This window comes from Spermophilus citellus, assembly GCF_964194105.1.
Source record: "Spermophilus citellus genome assembly, chromosome: 9".
Taxonomy (NCBI): domain Eukaryota; kingdom Metazoa; phylum Chordata; class Mammalia; order Rodentia; family Sciuridae; genus Spermophilus; species Spermophilus citellus.
Genome location: NC_138191.1, coordinates 66,221,892 through 66,237,347, shown reverse-complemented (window position 1 = coordinate 66,237,347; position 15,456 = coordinate 66,221,892). Strand labels below are relative to the sequence as shown.

Sequence of the window (15,456 nt, the reverse complement as noted above, 5' to 3'; positions counted from 1 at the left end):
TCAACACCAAAAGCAGTAGAAGACAGGAAATAATTAAAATGAGAGCTGAAATCAATAAAATTGAAACAAAAGAAATAATTGAAAAATTGACAAAACAAAAAGTTGTTTTTTTAAAAAAAGAAAAAATTGACTGATCCTTAGCCATGCTAATGAAGAGAAAAAGAGAGAAAACTCGAATTACTAACATACATATTAAAAAAGGAAATATCACAATAGACACTACAGAAATACAGAAGATAATTAGAAATTATTTTGAATACATGTACTCCAATAAAACAGAAAATATCAAAGGCATCAGCAAATTTCTACAGTCATCTGATTTGCCCAATTGAATCATGATGATATACACAATTTAAACAGATCAATTTTAAGTTATGAAATAGAAGACTCCATCAGAAGCTTACCAACCAAGAAAAGCCCAGGACTGGGTGGATACACAGCCACATTCTACAAGACCTTTAAAGAACGAATTCCAATCTCCAATTCACTTCAGGAAATAGAAAAAGAGGGAGCACTTTCAAACTCATTGTATGAGGTCAATATTACCCTGATTCCAAAACCAGTCAAAGACACATTAAAAAAAGAAAACTTCAGACTGATATCTCTAATGAACATAGATGCAAAAATTCTCAATAAAATTCTGGCAAATCAAACATAAAAATATATCAAAAAGATCGTACACCACAATCAAGTGGGGTTCATCCCAGGGATGCAAGGATGGTTCAACATATGGGATCAATAAATGTAATTCATCACATCAATAGACTTACAGATAAAAACCATATGATCATCTTGAATAGATGCAGAAAAAGCTTTTGACAAAATATAACACCCCTTCATGTTCAAAACACTAAGAAAAACAAGGGACAACAGAAACATATCTCAACATCGTAAAAGCTATCTATGCTAAGCCCCCAAGGCAAACATCATACTATATGGAGAAAAACTGGAAGCATTCCCTCTAAAAACTGGTACAAGACAGAGATGCACTCCTTCACCACTTCTATTTAAAATAGTTCTTGAAATAGTAGCCAGAGCAATTAGATGAAAGAAATTAAAGGGATATGGATAGGTAAAGAAGAATTCAAATGAGCACTATTTGCCAACAATATGATTCTATAACTAGAAGACCCAAAAAAATCCATCAGAAAACTTCTAGAACTAGTAAATGAATTCAGTAAAGTAGGATACAAAATCAACATCCATAAATCAAAGGTATTTCTGTACATCAGTAACAAATCCTCAGAAAAAGAAACTAGGAAAACCACCTATTTACAATAGCACACACAAAAAAAAGAAACTTGGGAATCAATGAAGGATGTGAAAGACTGCAACAGAATAAATAAAAACTACAAAATACTACAGAAAGAAATTAAATAAGATCTTAGAAGATGGAAAGATCTACCTTGTTCTTGGATAGGCAAAAATAGGCACAATTAATATTGTCAAAATGACCATACTACTAAAAAGCATTATACAGATTTAATGCAGTTCCAATTAAAATACCAACGACATTCTTCATAGAAATAGAAAAAGCAGTCATGAAATTCATCTGGAAAAATAAGAGACCCAGAATAGCTAAAGCAATTCTTAGCAAGAAGAGTAAAGCAGGTGTCATCACTATACCAGACCTTAAACTATACTATAGAGCAACAGTAAAAGAAACAGCATGGGACTGGCACCAAAATAGACTTGTAGACCAATGGTACAGAATAGAGGACACAGAGACTAACCCACATAACTATAGTTATCTTATATTAGACAAAGGCGCCAAAAACATACATCGGAGAAAAGATACCCTCTTCAACAAATGGTGCTGGGAAAATTAGAAATCCATGTGCAACAAAATGAAATTAAACTCCTATCTTTCACCATGCACAAAAGTCAACTCGAAGTAGATCAAAGACCTAGGAATTAAACCAGAGACCTTGCACCTAATAGAAGAAAAAGTAGACCCAAATCTCCATCATGTTGGATTAGTCCCCTACTTCCTTAATAAGACTCCTATAGCACAAGAATTAAAACCAAGAATCAATAAATGAGATGGATTCAAACTAAAAAGCTTCTCAGCAAAAGAAACCATCAGTGATATGAATAGAGAACCCACAGAATGGGAGCAAATCTTTATGACAAGCACATCAGATAGATCACTAATCTCTAGAATATAAGCACTCAAAAATCTTCAACACCAAAAATAATTAAAAAAAACAAATAACCCAGTCAATAAATGGGCAAGGACCTGAACAGACACTTCTCAGAAGAGAATATACAATCAATCAACAAATATATGAAAAAATGTTCAACATCTCTAGCAATTAGAGAAATGCAAATCCAAACTACTCTTAGATTTCATCTCACTACAGTCAAAATGGCAGCTATCAAGAATACAAACAACAATAAGTTTTGGCGAGGATTTCAGGAAAAAGGCACACTCATACATTGCTGGTGGGACTTAAAATTGGTACAGTCAATCTGAAAAGTAATATGTATATTCCTTAGAAAACTTGGGATGGAACCACCATTTGACCCAGCTATCCCACTCTTCAATTTATACCCAAAGGACTTAAAAACAACATACCGCAGGGACATGGCCACATCAATATTTACAGCAGCACAATTCATAATAAAATAGCTAAACTGTGTAACCAACCAAGATGCCCTTCAGTAGATGAATGGATAAAGAAAATGTAGTATATATACACAATGTAATATTATTCAGCACTAAAAGAGAATAAAATCATGGCATTTGCAGGTAAATGGATTCAGTTGGAAAATATAATGCTACATGAAATTAGACAATCCCCCAAAACCAAATGCTGAATGATTTCTATGATTTAAGGATGCTGATACATAATATGCTGCAGGTGTGGGTGGTGGGAGGATTAAATGAACCCTAGATAGAGAAAAGGGGAAAAAGGGAGGGAGGGGAAGGGAGTGGACATAGGGGTAGGAAAGACAGGAGAATGTTATGGTCATCATTACCCTAAGTATGTGTATGAAGACATGAAGGATGTGACTCTACTTTGTATACAACCACAGATATAAAAAATTGTGCTCTATATGCATAATATGAATTGTAATGCATCCTGTTTTCATATGTAACAAATTAAAATTAAAAATTAAAATATGAAAAAATAGAATAACAACTAAGTCATGAAATTATTATGTAGAAAAAAATCGTACAGAAATATCTTTAAAAGTGGAAGTAACTGCAATAACAAGTGTTGTTGAGTATTAAATTAATTAATGTATGTAAAATATTTGGTCGTACTGGGGATGTAAAATATTGAATAAATAATTATACTACTATAAGTTGTCATTGGTGGAAGTACCACCTGGCAAATAATAGGGGCTTAAAGAGCTCTTATTACTACAACTCACACAGATGATATAATTGCTTTACCAAATGTTTGCTGACCAATTTATTTACAAATTTTTCAAAAATGAATGTCTTCTAGCAAATCAGTTATGCTTCTCTTATAGTCAATGGTATGTTCACAGTTAAAATGCAAAATTATTTGAGTTGTTCCTCAAAGTTAACTCAAATTTTGGCTCTTCTCTTTAGAAACAAATATAAAAAAAACTGATTCCAAAATATATTTTACAACATTTAAAACTGATCTCAGACTCTTCTAGAAAACATTTACCATAAGAGTAATAACATGTATATGATAAGAACTAGGTATTAGAGCAATTGTGAGGGAACAGGTCGATACTGACACATGGCCAATTTTTCACTGACTTGTGAAGTATCAGGTTTCCTTTATTGAAATCCATACTTTTCTGCCAAAACAGTATTCTAAGGATTTTCTTTTTTTTTTCCTAGGGACTAATTCCTATCAGTTCTCATATTTTTTTCCACATTAATGTTCAAATGCTTTTTGGCACTTGTTTGATCTTCAAGAAACTGAGATTGCACCTTTTACAGATACACATATTGGTTTGGTTGCCAAGTCTAGTAATTGCCATGTCTAGTAATCTTGTAAAATTGTGTTTCAAGGACTGGACAGTGTATTGTTCCACTTAAATGAGTGAATGAAAAACTTGGCTTTGTTTTTTCATTTGGACTTTTCCTCAGGGACCAATCATCACTTTTCTTCCTGGACTTCCCTTTAGGGCTTTCTAAAGCTCTTTGTTGAATCTTGATAATTCTATCCATCATCTTAATTAGCTTATAAATTCCATTTTTGCCCCCTTTTAATTCATATGGCTCAGTATATTCTATGTTGAAAATGAGAGATAGGACTCTGTTTTATTCTATGACATGATGGTATATTAGTTTCCTGTGAGAGTGAGAAGCAAAAACATAATCAAAAACTAAACAGTTCCAAAATTATTTTGGCTTTTAAATAGGGTGCACGTATATTATGGACAATAATATAGGTACCACTCTAAAATGAATAATAATTAAAATTTACTTGATTTTCTTATGCAAGTATCAGGGAATTAACAGTTATTAATTAGGTTTAGTGAACAGAAAAGCCCCTGAAATTGTATAAAAAATCAGGGATATGTGTATTTCCTGGAAAAGGTTTACAGCATTTATAAGGTTCTCAAAGGGGCCTGTGAACGACATAAGTTTAAGAACTAGTGTTCTGAAAAACTCACACACACACACACACACACACACACACACAAATATATAGTAAAATTGAATAATAGTAAAATATTATGTTTTAAATGTTTTTGGAAAAAATCTATAACTAATCAATTAAAAGGATGTCTTGTATTAAATAGAGCCAAAATCACTGAGAATAAAAATGAAAAGGTAGAGAGAAATTACCTCTCAACAGAGTACATTAAAATGTAACTTATACTGGAGAAGATATAAGTCTTATAAAGGAAATACTTACTTGTTCACCACGGAGCCCTGGGAGCCCTGGATATCCTTTAAGACCCTATAAGAAAAAAGATAAAAATATGCTATGAAAAGTAAAATTATATAAGCCAAATGACTAAACATAAGTTCTGTTTCTCTTTACTACAACTTTTCAATTCTCTCATCAATACAAATTTAAATCTTACTAATTTATTTCTTATTAAATTTAACTTTTTATTTAATAATAACTTATATTATTAAATAGTAAATTAATTCTTATTACAATTGTTTATTCATTTTGAATGTTGCTTGAATAATTTTTTAATCAAGAAAATCGAAGCTTAATATTTAATAGAAAATAAAACACAGTATCTTTTAGAAAAGATTTATACCTAGCAATGAAATTGTTAAGTTTTCTGAGGTTTTTTGTTCAATAATGCTGAGACAAAATGCCCTCAGACATAATTTCTTATTATTGAAAAACTGGATCATATCCAGGCAGTTTCTCTAATCCATTAAATCAGTGTCATAACACTTCATGAATGAGCTAACTCAAATGAAAAAGGCTACTCATTGGTTTATCAAAAACCTATAAAGCCATCTAAAAAATTATAAACAAAAATATTTTCCAAGTATAGAAGCAAAGTCAAATGGATAATATCTTTCTTCCTCCAGAAAGAGAAAGAAAAATGGAAAAGACAGGAAGAAGGAAATAAAAGATAACTTTAGAGCTTATTTATATGGTTTTAATCAATCATCAGAGAATTTCCCTACTGTCTCCCAGATTTTGGCTCACATAAAAGAGAAAAAAAATTTTCTTTTCTTTTTTTAAATTTTTTTAGTTGTATATAGACACAATACTTTATTGTATTTATTTATTTATTTATTTATTTTTGTGGTTCTAAGGCTTGAATCCAGTGCCTCACACATGCTGGACAAGCACTCTACCACCAAGCCACAACCCCAGGCCCAAGAAGTTCCTTTTCTTAAGCACCTCATAGATGCACTGATGAAAAAAAATTTTAAAAAATACCATAGAATATTTAAAAGATGTAATTCAAAAGCCTAAAATAAATCATGGTTTACAAATGTCAAAAGTGTTCCATTAGCATGCAGCAGACAAGTTTTTAGAGTCAGAATATATGGTTAAATGGAGTGAAAGAATTATTCAGGATTAAACAATGATATTTTTATTTATTTATTTATTCATTTATTTTAGTTGTAGATGTACACAATACCTTTATTTTATTTTATTTTAGAGGTACTTAGGATAGAACCCAGTGTCTTCTACATGTGAGGCAAGCTACAACCCTAGCCCTAATCAATGATGTTTTGTTAGAAAATATGAGCTTGAATTAATAGGTTAGAGAAGGAAAAGATGCTTTGATTAGACCATGGGTAAATGAGTAAATGAACTTATCTGAAAATTAAGGGAATGATTTCAGAAGATTTGAGATGTTAAACTTCATACTACAGTAAAATAATTAAGTAGAGAAGTCTCTAGGGAACTGTTATGGTTTCAGTGTGGCTTGTCCCTGTCAAAACTCATGCTGAAAATTGATTCCCAATGTAACAGTGCTGAGAAGTGATGGGGTCTTTAAGACATGATTAGATTCTTGAGAAGTATTAATGTCTTTCTCCCAGGAGTGATTTCTCCCCCTCAAGGGACTGCAAAAACATATTCTTTTCTAACAGTATGCTTTGCCTCTTTCTCCTGCCTTTTTGCATCTCTACTTTCTACCATGAGTTGAATCAGCATATGGCAAGCAGACACTAGCATCATGTTCTTGAACTTTCCAGCCTCCAGAATCATGAGCCAAAATAAACCTCTCTTCCTTATAAATTACTCAGTCTCAGGCATTGTTATAGCAACAAAGTGGACTTAGACAGAAACCTGAGAAAAGTAAGAAAGAGTTTAAAGGGGAAAAAAGCTTATTATCTATATAGTATGAAAGTAAAAAGAAAGTAAAAGAAGGAAAAACTAGAGGGAATAGGAAAAAGAATGTTCTTGGTAGTCAGTTCCTTTGTGATTAGGCTAGTAGAAAGAGATCAACAAAGTAGCAGTCATGAGAAAGAACAGAAAAAAGGAAAGGAGCTAATGAATGAACCACTGAGCTACTATGTGCCAGGCATTGTGTCATTTCCAAACATCTCAGTTCATCATTACAACAATACTATAAAGTGAGTATTGTTCCCATTTTTACAGACAAGGAAACTGAGCTTGAAGAAATTAGATGAATTGAACAAACTCTGATAGAATAATAACATTTTTATATATTTATCAAGAATCAAGTAGCCTACTTTTCTAGTTAGTTGCTTTATATGCTTCTAACAGTCTCATAATCAGATGGAACCTGTTCTTATTCTCATCAACAAGTTCAATCTCATCCACAAAAAGAAGTATACCCCATGAAATTGAAAGGAAAGGAACATTCCCCAAAACATTCCATAAAGCCAGTATAACCCTGATGCCAAGACCAGACAAAGACCCATCTAGGAAAGAAAACTATAGATGAATATCACTGATGAACACAGATGCAAAAATTCCTAATAGAATATTAGCAAACCACATTCAAAAACATATTAAGAAGATAATACACTGTGATTAAGTGGGCTTCATCCCAGGGATGCAAGGTTGGTTCAACATGGAAATCAATAAATCTAATTCACCAGTTCAATAGAATTAAGGACAAGAAACATATGATCAGCTGGGTGCAGTGGGGCATGCCTATAATCCCAGTGGCTTGGGAGGCTGAGGCAGGAGGATTCCAAATTCAAAGCCAGCCTTAGCAAGAGCAATGCACTAAGCAACTCAGTGAGACCCTGTTTCTAAATAAAATACAAAATAGGGCTGAAGACGTGGCTCAGTGGTTGAGTGCCCCTGAGTTCAATCACCAGTACCAAAAAAAAAAAAAAAAGAATCATGATAATCTCAATAGATGCAGAAAAGGCCTTTGATAAAATACAGCAACCATTCAGGCTATATACAGCAAACACATAACCAACATCATATTGAGTGGAGAAAAACTGAAGGCTTTTTTTTCCCTCTAAAATCAGGAACAAGACAAGGATGTACATTCCAATCACTTCTATTCAAAGTTGTTTTCAAAACTCTAGCAAGAGCAGTCAGACAAAAAAGTAAATTAAAGTGTAGAAATCAGAAAAGAAGTCAAACTATCACTGTTGATGACCTAATCCTATATCTAGAACACCCCAAAAGTTCTACCACAAGACTTCTAGAGCTGACAAATAATTTAGCAAAGTAGCAGAATACAATATCAATGCTTGCAAATCAATAGCTTTTGTATATTCCAAAATTGATACAGCTGAGAAAGAAATCAGAAAAATAATCCCCTTCACTCCAAAAAGAAAAAAAAAAAGGGAATTAAATCTAACCAAGGAGGTGAAAGATCTCTACTATGAAAACTATAGAACACTGAGGAAAGAAATTGAAGAGGGCCTCAGAAGGTGAAATGATCTCCTGTGTCCTTGAATAGGTAAAATTAATAAAGCCAAAATGGCCATAATACCAAAAGGACATATACATTCAAACAATCCCCATCAAAATACCAATGCATTCTTCCCAAAACTAGAAAAAAACAAAACCATTCCTAAAAATCATTTAGAGGAATATGAGACCCAGTATAGCAAAAGCAACTCTAAATAAGAAAAGTGATGCAGGAGGCAATTACAAAACAAAAACAAAGGATTTAGGGCTGTGGTAGAGTGCTTATCTAGCACGTATGAGGCACTGGGTTCAATTCTCCACATTAAAAATCCACCACATTAAAAAAATAAATAAATGAAATAAAGGTATAACTAAAAATACTTTTTAAAAAACAGCATGGTATTGGTATCAAAATAGACATGAAGACCAATAGAATAGACTAGAAGACACAGAGACAATTCAAATTTTACAGCCTTCTCATATTAGACAAAGGTGTCAAAATATATATGTTGGAGAAAAGACAGCCTTTTAAATAAATATTGCAGGGAAAACTGCCTATCCATATGTAGAAGAATGAATTTAGATCCATATCTTTCACCCTGCACAAAAGTCAAATCAAAACAAATTGAAGATTAGGCCAGAAACCTTGCAACTGCTAGAAAAAAACAAAGGGTCAACACTTTATCCTACAGGTACAGGCATTGATTTCCTCAACAAGATCCCTAAATCTCAAGAAATAAATCTCAGAATCAATAAGGGAGTGTGCCATCAAATTAAAAAGCTCTGCACAGAAAAGGAAACGAGAGTGGAGAGACATTCTACAGAATGGGAGAAATTTTTGGCTAGCTACTACTCTGACAGGGGATTGATATCTAAAATATATTTAAAAACTCAAAAAACTCGATGCCAAAAAAGTAAATAGTACAACCAATAACTGGGAAAGAGAATAAGCAGAAACTTCTTAAAAGAAAAAACACAAATGACCAACAAATATATGAAAAAATGTTCAGGATCTCTAGCAATTAGGGAAATGGAAATGAAAGCTACACTAATTTTAAGTCACTCCAGTTAGAATGGCACTTATTAGAAACACAAGTAATAATAAATGCTGGTGAAGTTATGGGGGAAAAGATATTCTCCTATATTGTTGGTGGGAGTACAAATTAGTATGATAACTCTGGAAAGCAGTGTAGAGAGTCCTCAAAAAACTAGGAATGCAACTACCATATGACCCAGTTATTCTACTCCTTGGTATTAATTCAAAAAATCTAAAATCAGCATATTATAGCAATACAGCCACCTCAATGTTGATAGCAGCACAATTCACGATTGACAAATTATGGAATCAAAACAGATGCTTGTCAATAGATGAATGTATGAAGAAAAAATGGTATATAAACAAAATGAAATTTTACTTGGCCATAAATAAGAATGAAAAAATGGCATTTGCCAGTAAATGTGTGAAAATTGAGAAAATAATGCTAAGTGAAATAGGCCAAATTTAGAAATTCAAGTATCAATGTTTTCTCTCCTATGTGGAAGCAAGAGTAAAACAAAGGTCAGTAGGCAGTTGGTATGGGAATCGGATAACACAAAGAGACAGGAAAGATTAACGGAGTAGAAGGAGAATGAGACTGATGAAGGAAGGGAAAGGGGAAGATAAATGGATTGAATTTAACAAAATAATATTACATTTATATACAGAGGTACCAAAGGGAATTTCACCTTCATGTATATGTAGGAGAAAGGAAGAACAGTAGGGTAGAGGAGGAAGAATGGGGGGATGGAGAAGGGGAAGAAAAGTGGAAGAAGTGGGGATTAAAATCAAATTCCTTGCATGTATGATTTTGTCTAAACAAACCTAATTACTATGTACAATTATGATATATTAATAAAAATAAAAAGAATGAAGGGAAGATGGCAGAATAGAAGAGGTTGCTTTCTAAGCTGCTCTAAGGCAAGAGACCAAGAAAGCAGATAAATAGTTTCTCAGATGGATAAAAGAGGGATTTTACTGGTTTTTAATACTGTACTCTTAGAATAGCTTGGGAACTGAGAAGGTTGGATATAATAAAATAAAAAAGAAAGCCTATCACCAGTGTAGGCAGCTGCTGGAGCTGACCCACCATGGGCAAAGTGGGGAGAGGGACTAGGAAAGCTGCATTTTGGGTGGCACCATGGCAATGTCTTGGTATGGAGATACCAGAGATAAAGGACATTGAAGGACTCATCCAAAGGGTGTGCTACGTTATATCTTCATGCAGTAAAGTTTTCATGGAGAGCCCAGGCAGGAATGATCTTGCTGCCTGGGAACGGTGGCTGATAGCTGTGGGAGCATGTCTAGGAACCTACACATAGAAATCCAAGCTAGGTCCAAAAAATAGACATGGCAGATGCCTGTCACATGACTCAGAGTGTGCTTAGGAAACCAGAAGAAAATCATGCCGACAGTGTGTTACCTAAGGGACTATGGGTCATAAAGACCCAAGAGATCCTGGTTCTCTCCTCCACTTTGACTTTGGCAACTCATAGAATCACCTGGGGCAAGCCAGAAATTTGATTCAGCTGGCAGGTGTGACTTTGTACTTGGGGACTGAGCTCAGGAAGACAGGAAGGGCAGGTTCTGTGGATGGTGTTGGCTCCTTTACTGCATGATTCACCCAGGGGAGAATCCTGGGGTACAGTTTCCCAGTGTGGATAAGCAGCTGCCAAGCCCTGGAGGTGCACTGTTTAAAATCATCAGACCAATCACCATTCAATGAAGCACCTGGGGCCTACCTAAACCTAAATCCCACCTTCAGTGGAGAAGACAACACTCTTCAATCCACTCTACCTCATACTGCCAAGAAAGGAAGTCAAGAATTTTTTAACACCAACAGGTAACTTGACACAAAAATAAGAAGGATTTGATAGCCTGCTGTTACCACTCTTGGTTGCAGTACATACAAGAAAAAATACAAAAAATACAATTGAAAACAAACAACAAACATATATTCTTATTGGCAATTTTTCAGCACAGCAATGGAAACATATCCTAAATTTTTATCAAGAAACTTTTTTTCTTTACCTTTTGTTGTTTGCTTGTGTGCTGAATGGTTCACAGACAAGTATACATATACATATTTGTCTTTCTTATTTCTATCATTTTTTGAAGGTAGTTATTTTTCCTTTCTCTGTGAAGGGTTAGAGTTTTTGATTAGTACATTTAGATTTTTTTTTGTATTATCTTCTTCTGTTCCCTTTGTTTCTATTTCTCCCTTTTCTCTTCCTAACAGCCAAATTCTATTGTAATTTCACTTGCTAATCACACCAATTCTATTTACTGTGCCAATTACCATTGTAGATACCATATTAGGAACTAAGTATTTAGTTTAATGCTGTATATTGTTTGAATTGGTTGGAATTATCATTTCTATCCCTCCAAACTGTGATGCACTAGAAACCTTTAAGGACACTATTAGTTTATAGGTAAAAACTCTGCTAATTCAGATCCATTTGGAAAGACAGGTAGACACTCAGCATGAAAAAGAAAGGGAAAAAGCCATACCAAATAACCAAAATACCTCAATAAGAGAATCCACTGACACCATAGTGGAGTAAATGTCAGAGAAAGAATTTATAAAGTTCATAGTTCAACTGATACACAAGGTAAAAGATGATGTAAGGAGTAAAACCAGAGAAAAAAATACAAGTGAATGATCATTTCAATGAGGAAATAGAAATTCTGAAAAAGAAGCAATCATAAATCCTCAAAATGAAGGAATCAATAATTCAAACTAAAAATTCAATGGAAAGAATCACCAAAAGACTAGACAATTCTAAAGACAGAGTTTAAGGCAATTAAGACAAAATATGTAATCTTGAATACAAAGTTGATCATGAAAAAAAGATGTTAAGAGACCAAGAACAGAATTTTCAAGAAATATGAGGAAAACATGAAAAGGCCAAATATAAGATTCATAGAGATAGACAAAGGCTCTGAAATAAAAAATAAAGGAATGCACAATTGTTCAGTGTAATATATCAGAAAATTTCTCAAGCTTTAAGAATGAAATGGAAAATCAAATACAAGAGGCATATATGGCTCTGAGACCAGAGGAGGAAGCAGCCCGGTGCCAGCCAAGCCAGACCGGAGGAGGAAGCCTGGCCCTGCCCCGTGTGCTAGTCCGTTGGAAGCCCATCAACCCTTAAAACCCAGCAAAGGGGGTGTGGCTACCAGCACAGTTCTGCGGCTGATCCAGGTACCCAGTTTCCAACTCCCCCTCCCTTAGCTGTGATAACTCAAAATATTTCCCACAAGCTTTTGGGGGTTGTAGCTATCAACGCAAAACAACAACTGTACAGGCACCTGGTTTGTACCTCAGAGACTAGAGTAGGGAAGATTCAGGTAGAAGCTCATTTCCTTTCACACAGGTTATACCCACCACCCTGAATACAGAGGCCTAGGAATAGACAACCCCACCTACTGGAAGCAAGGAAAACAGTTACTGAGAGACTTTTTTTTCTCTTTCTTTCTCTCTTTTCTTCTCTCTCTCCCACAACTTCAACATATGTGAAACCAAGAACTGTGCATGAACAACCAAATTACCAAAGTAATATAATATAGAGGAATTGCATATACCCCTTCCCCCCATTTTTTTTCTTTATTTATATCTTACTTTCCTTTTCCTTCTCTCTTATTTCTCTTTTCTTCCTTGTTATTTTCTTCTTTTTTTTTCATTCGTATTCTGTCTATCCCACTTTCAATCTCCTAATTATTGCTATCTATACATAGGGTAACTATCTAAATACAGATAGGAGGTTGAGTCTATACATTCTTCCATAAATTACCAGTCTATTGGTTAGAGTTCTCTAAAGGTGCTAAGTTAGTTTAACCTCATACCCTCACTCATTTCCCTCTAAGTATAACATCCTTCATCTGAAATTAAGTTTTCTATATGCCACCAGATATGGTATGCCTTTTATGAAACTAATGAATATATTCTTAAGTAATAATTAAAACCAATATCTATAGACTTAGAATCTAACTATAAATGTATTAATAATGAAAACTTGGGCTTAGATGATGTACTGTTGATATTGGGAACTGTTAACATTGTCTTTCTCCACAAAAGAGGGATTTTGGAGCTATACAAGAACAATACAAATATATAAGGGGAAAAACATTAACACAACAGTTTCACAAAGCTAGAAAGAATCATGAGCAGTATGAAAAGACAAGGAAAGAAAGGACCACAAACTATACAGGTCAATTCAACATTAGATGAGGTAATATCTGCAGCTGATGGAATGTCAGACAAAGAGTTCAGGATATACATGCTTCAGATGATCTGGAGTCTGAAGGAACACATTATACAGCAAATTCAGACAATGAAAGATCACTTTGACAATGAATTACATAAGCAAATCAAAGAAGCAAAAGAACAACTCTATAGTGAGATAGAGGATATAAAAAACAAACAGAAATCCTGGAAATGCAGGAAACAATAAACCAAATTAAAAACTCAAATGAGAGTAGTACCAGCAGAGTAGAACACTTAGAAGATAGAACTTCAGACAACCAACACAAAGTTTTTCAACTTGAAAAGAACATAGACAGCTCAGCGAGAATGTTAAGAAATCATGAGCAGAACATCCAAGAATTATGGGATAACATAAAGAAACCAAACCAAAGAGTTATTGGGATACAAGAGGGTATGAGGTCCAAACCAAGGGAATGAGCAATCTATTCAATGAAATAATACTAGAAAACTTCCCAGACTTAAAGAATGAAAAAGAAATCCAAATACTAGAAGCCTACAGGACACCGAATGTACAAAATCATAAGAGATCCACACCAAGACACATAATAATGAAGATGCCCAACATACAGAATAAGGAGAGAATCTTAAAAGCCACAAGAGAGAGGAAGCAGATTACATTTAGGGGTAAACCAATCAGGATAACTGCGGATCTTTCAACAGAGACTCTGAAAGCTAGAAGATCCTGGAACAACATATTTCAAACGCTGAAAGAAAAAGGGTTCCAACCAAGAATCATGTATCCAGCGAAATTAAGCTTCAGTATTGAAGATGAAATAAAAATCTTCCACGATAAACAAAAGAATTTGCAGCTAGAAAACCAGCTCTTCAAAACATCCTTGGCAAAACATTACAGGAAGAGGAAATGAAAAATAACAATGGAAACCAACAGCGGGAGGTAGTACAGTAAAGGAAAAACTAATCATAGAGGAAAAACAAATCATGTGAAGTAACATACATAATCTAATATGGCTGGAAATACAAACCATATCTCAATAGTAACCCTAAATGTTAATTGCTTAAATGCACCAATCAAAAGACATAGGCTAGTAGAATGGATTTAAAAAAAAGATCCAACAATATGCTGCCTACAGGAGACTTATCTGATAGGAAAAGACATACACAGACTGAAGGTGAAAGGTTGGGAAAAATCATATCACTCATACGGACCTCAGAAGCAAGCAGGGGCGTCCATATGTGTATCAAATAAAATAGACTTCAAGCCAAAGTTAATCAAAAGGGATAAATAAGGACACTACATACTGCTCAAGGGAACCATACACCAACAAGACTTGAGGATAATTAATATATATGCCCCAAACAAGGGTGCAGCTACGTTCATCAAACAAACTCTTCTCAAGTTCAAGAGTCAAATAGACCACAACACAATAATCATGGGAGATTTTAACATACCTCTCTCACCACTGGACAGATCTTCAAAACAAAAGTTGTATAAAGAAACCATAGAGCTCAATAATACAATTAATAATTTGGATTTAATTGATATATACAGAATATACCACCCAACATCAAGCAGATACATGTTCTTCTCAGCAGCACATGGATCCTTCTCAAAAATAGACCATATATTATGTCACAGGGCAACTCTTAGCAATTACAAAGGAGTAGAGATACTACCATGCATTTTATCTGATCATAATGGAATGAAATTGGAAATCAATAATAAAATGAGAAAGGAAAAATCCTACATCACATGGAGATTAAACAATATGCTACTGAATGAACAAAGGGATACAGAAGACATCAAAGAGGAAATTTAAAAATTCTTAGAGGTAAACGAAAACTCAGACACAACATATTGAAATCTCTGGGACACTATGAAAGCAGTACTAAGAGGAAAATTCATTTCATGGAGTTCATTCCTTAAA

General features: G+C 34.0%; 1 protein-coding gene across 1 annotated transcript in view; it reads right to left on the bottom strand.

Annotated features, from left to right (window-relative positions):
* The window catches only part of COL24A1 (collagen type XXIV alpha 1 chain), a 421,320-nt gene that overhangs the window by 334,401 nt on the left and 71,463 nt on the right, over window positions 1–15,456 (bottom strand). Inside the window, exon 10 of the mRNA XM_081305079.1 lies at window positions 4,854–4,898. Within this exon, the coding sequence (XP_081161205.1) occupies window positions 4,854–4,898 (45 nt within the window). The remainder of the gene's footprint in view (window positions 1–4,853; window positions 4,899–15,456) is intronic.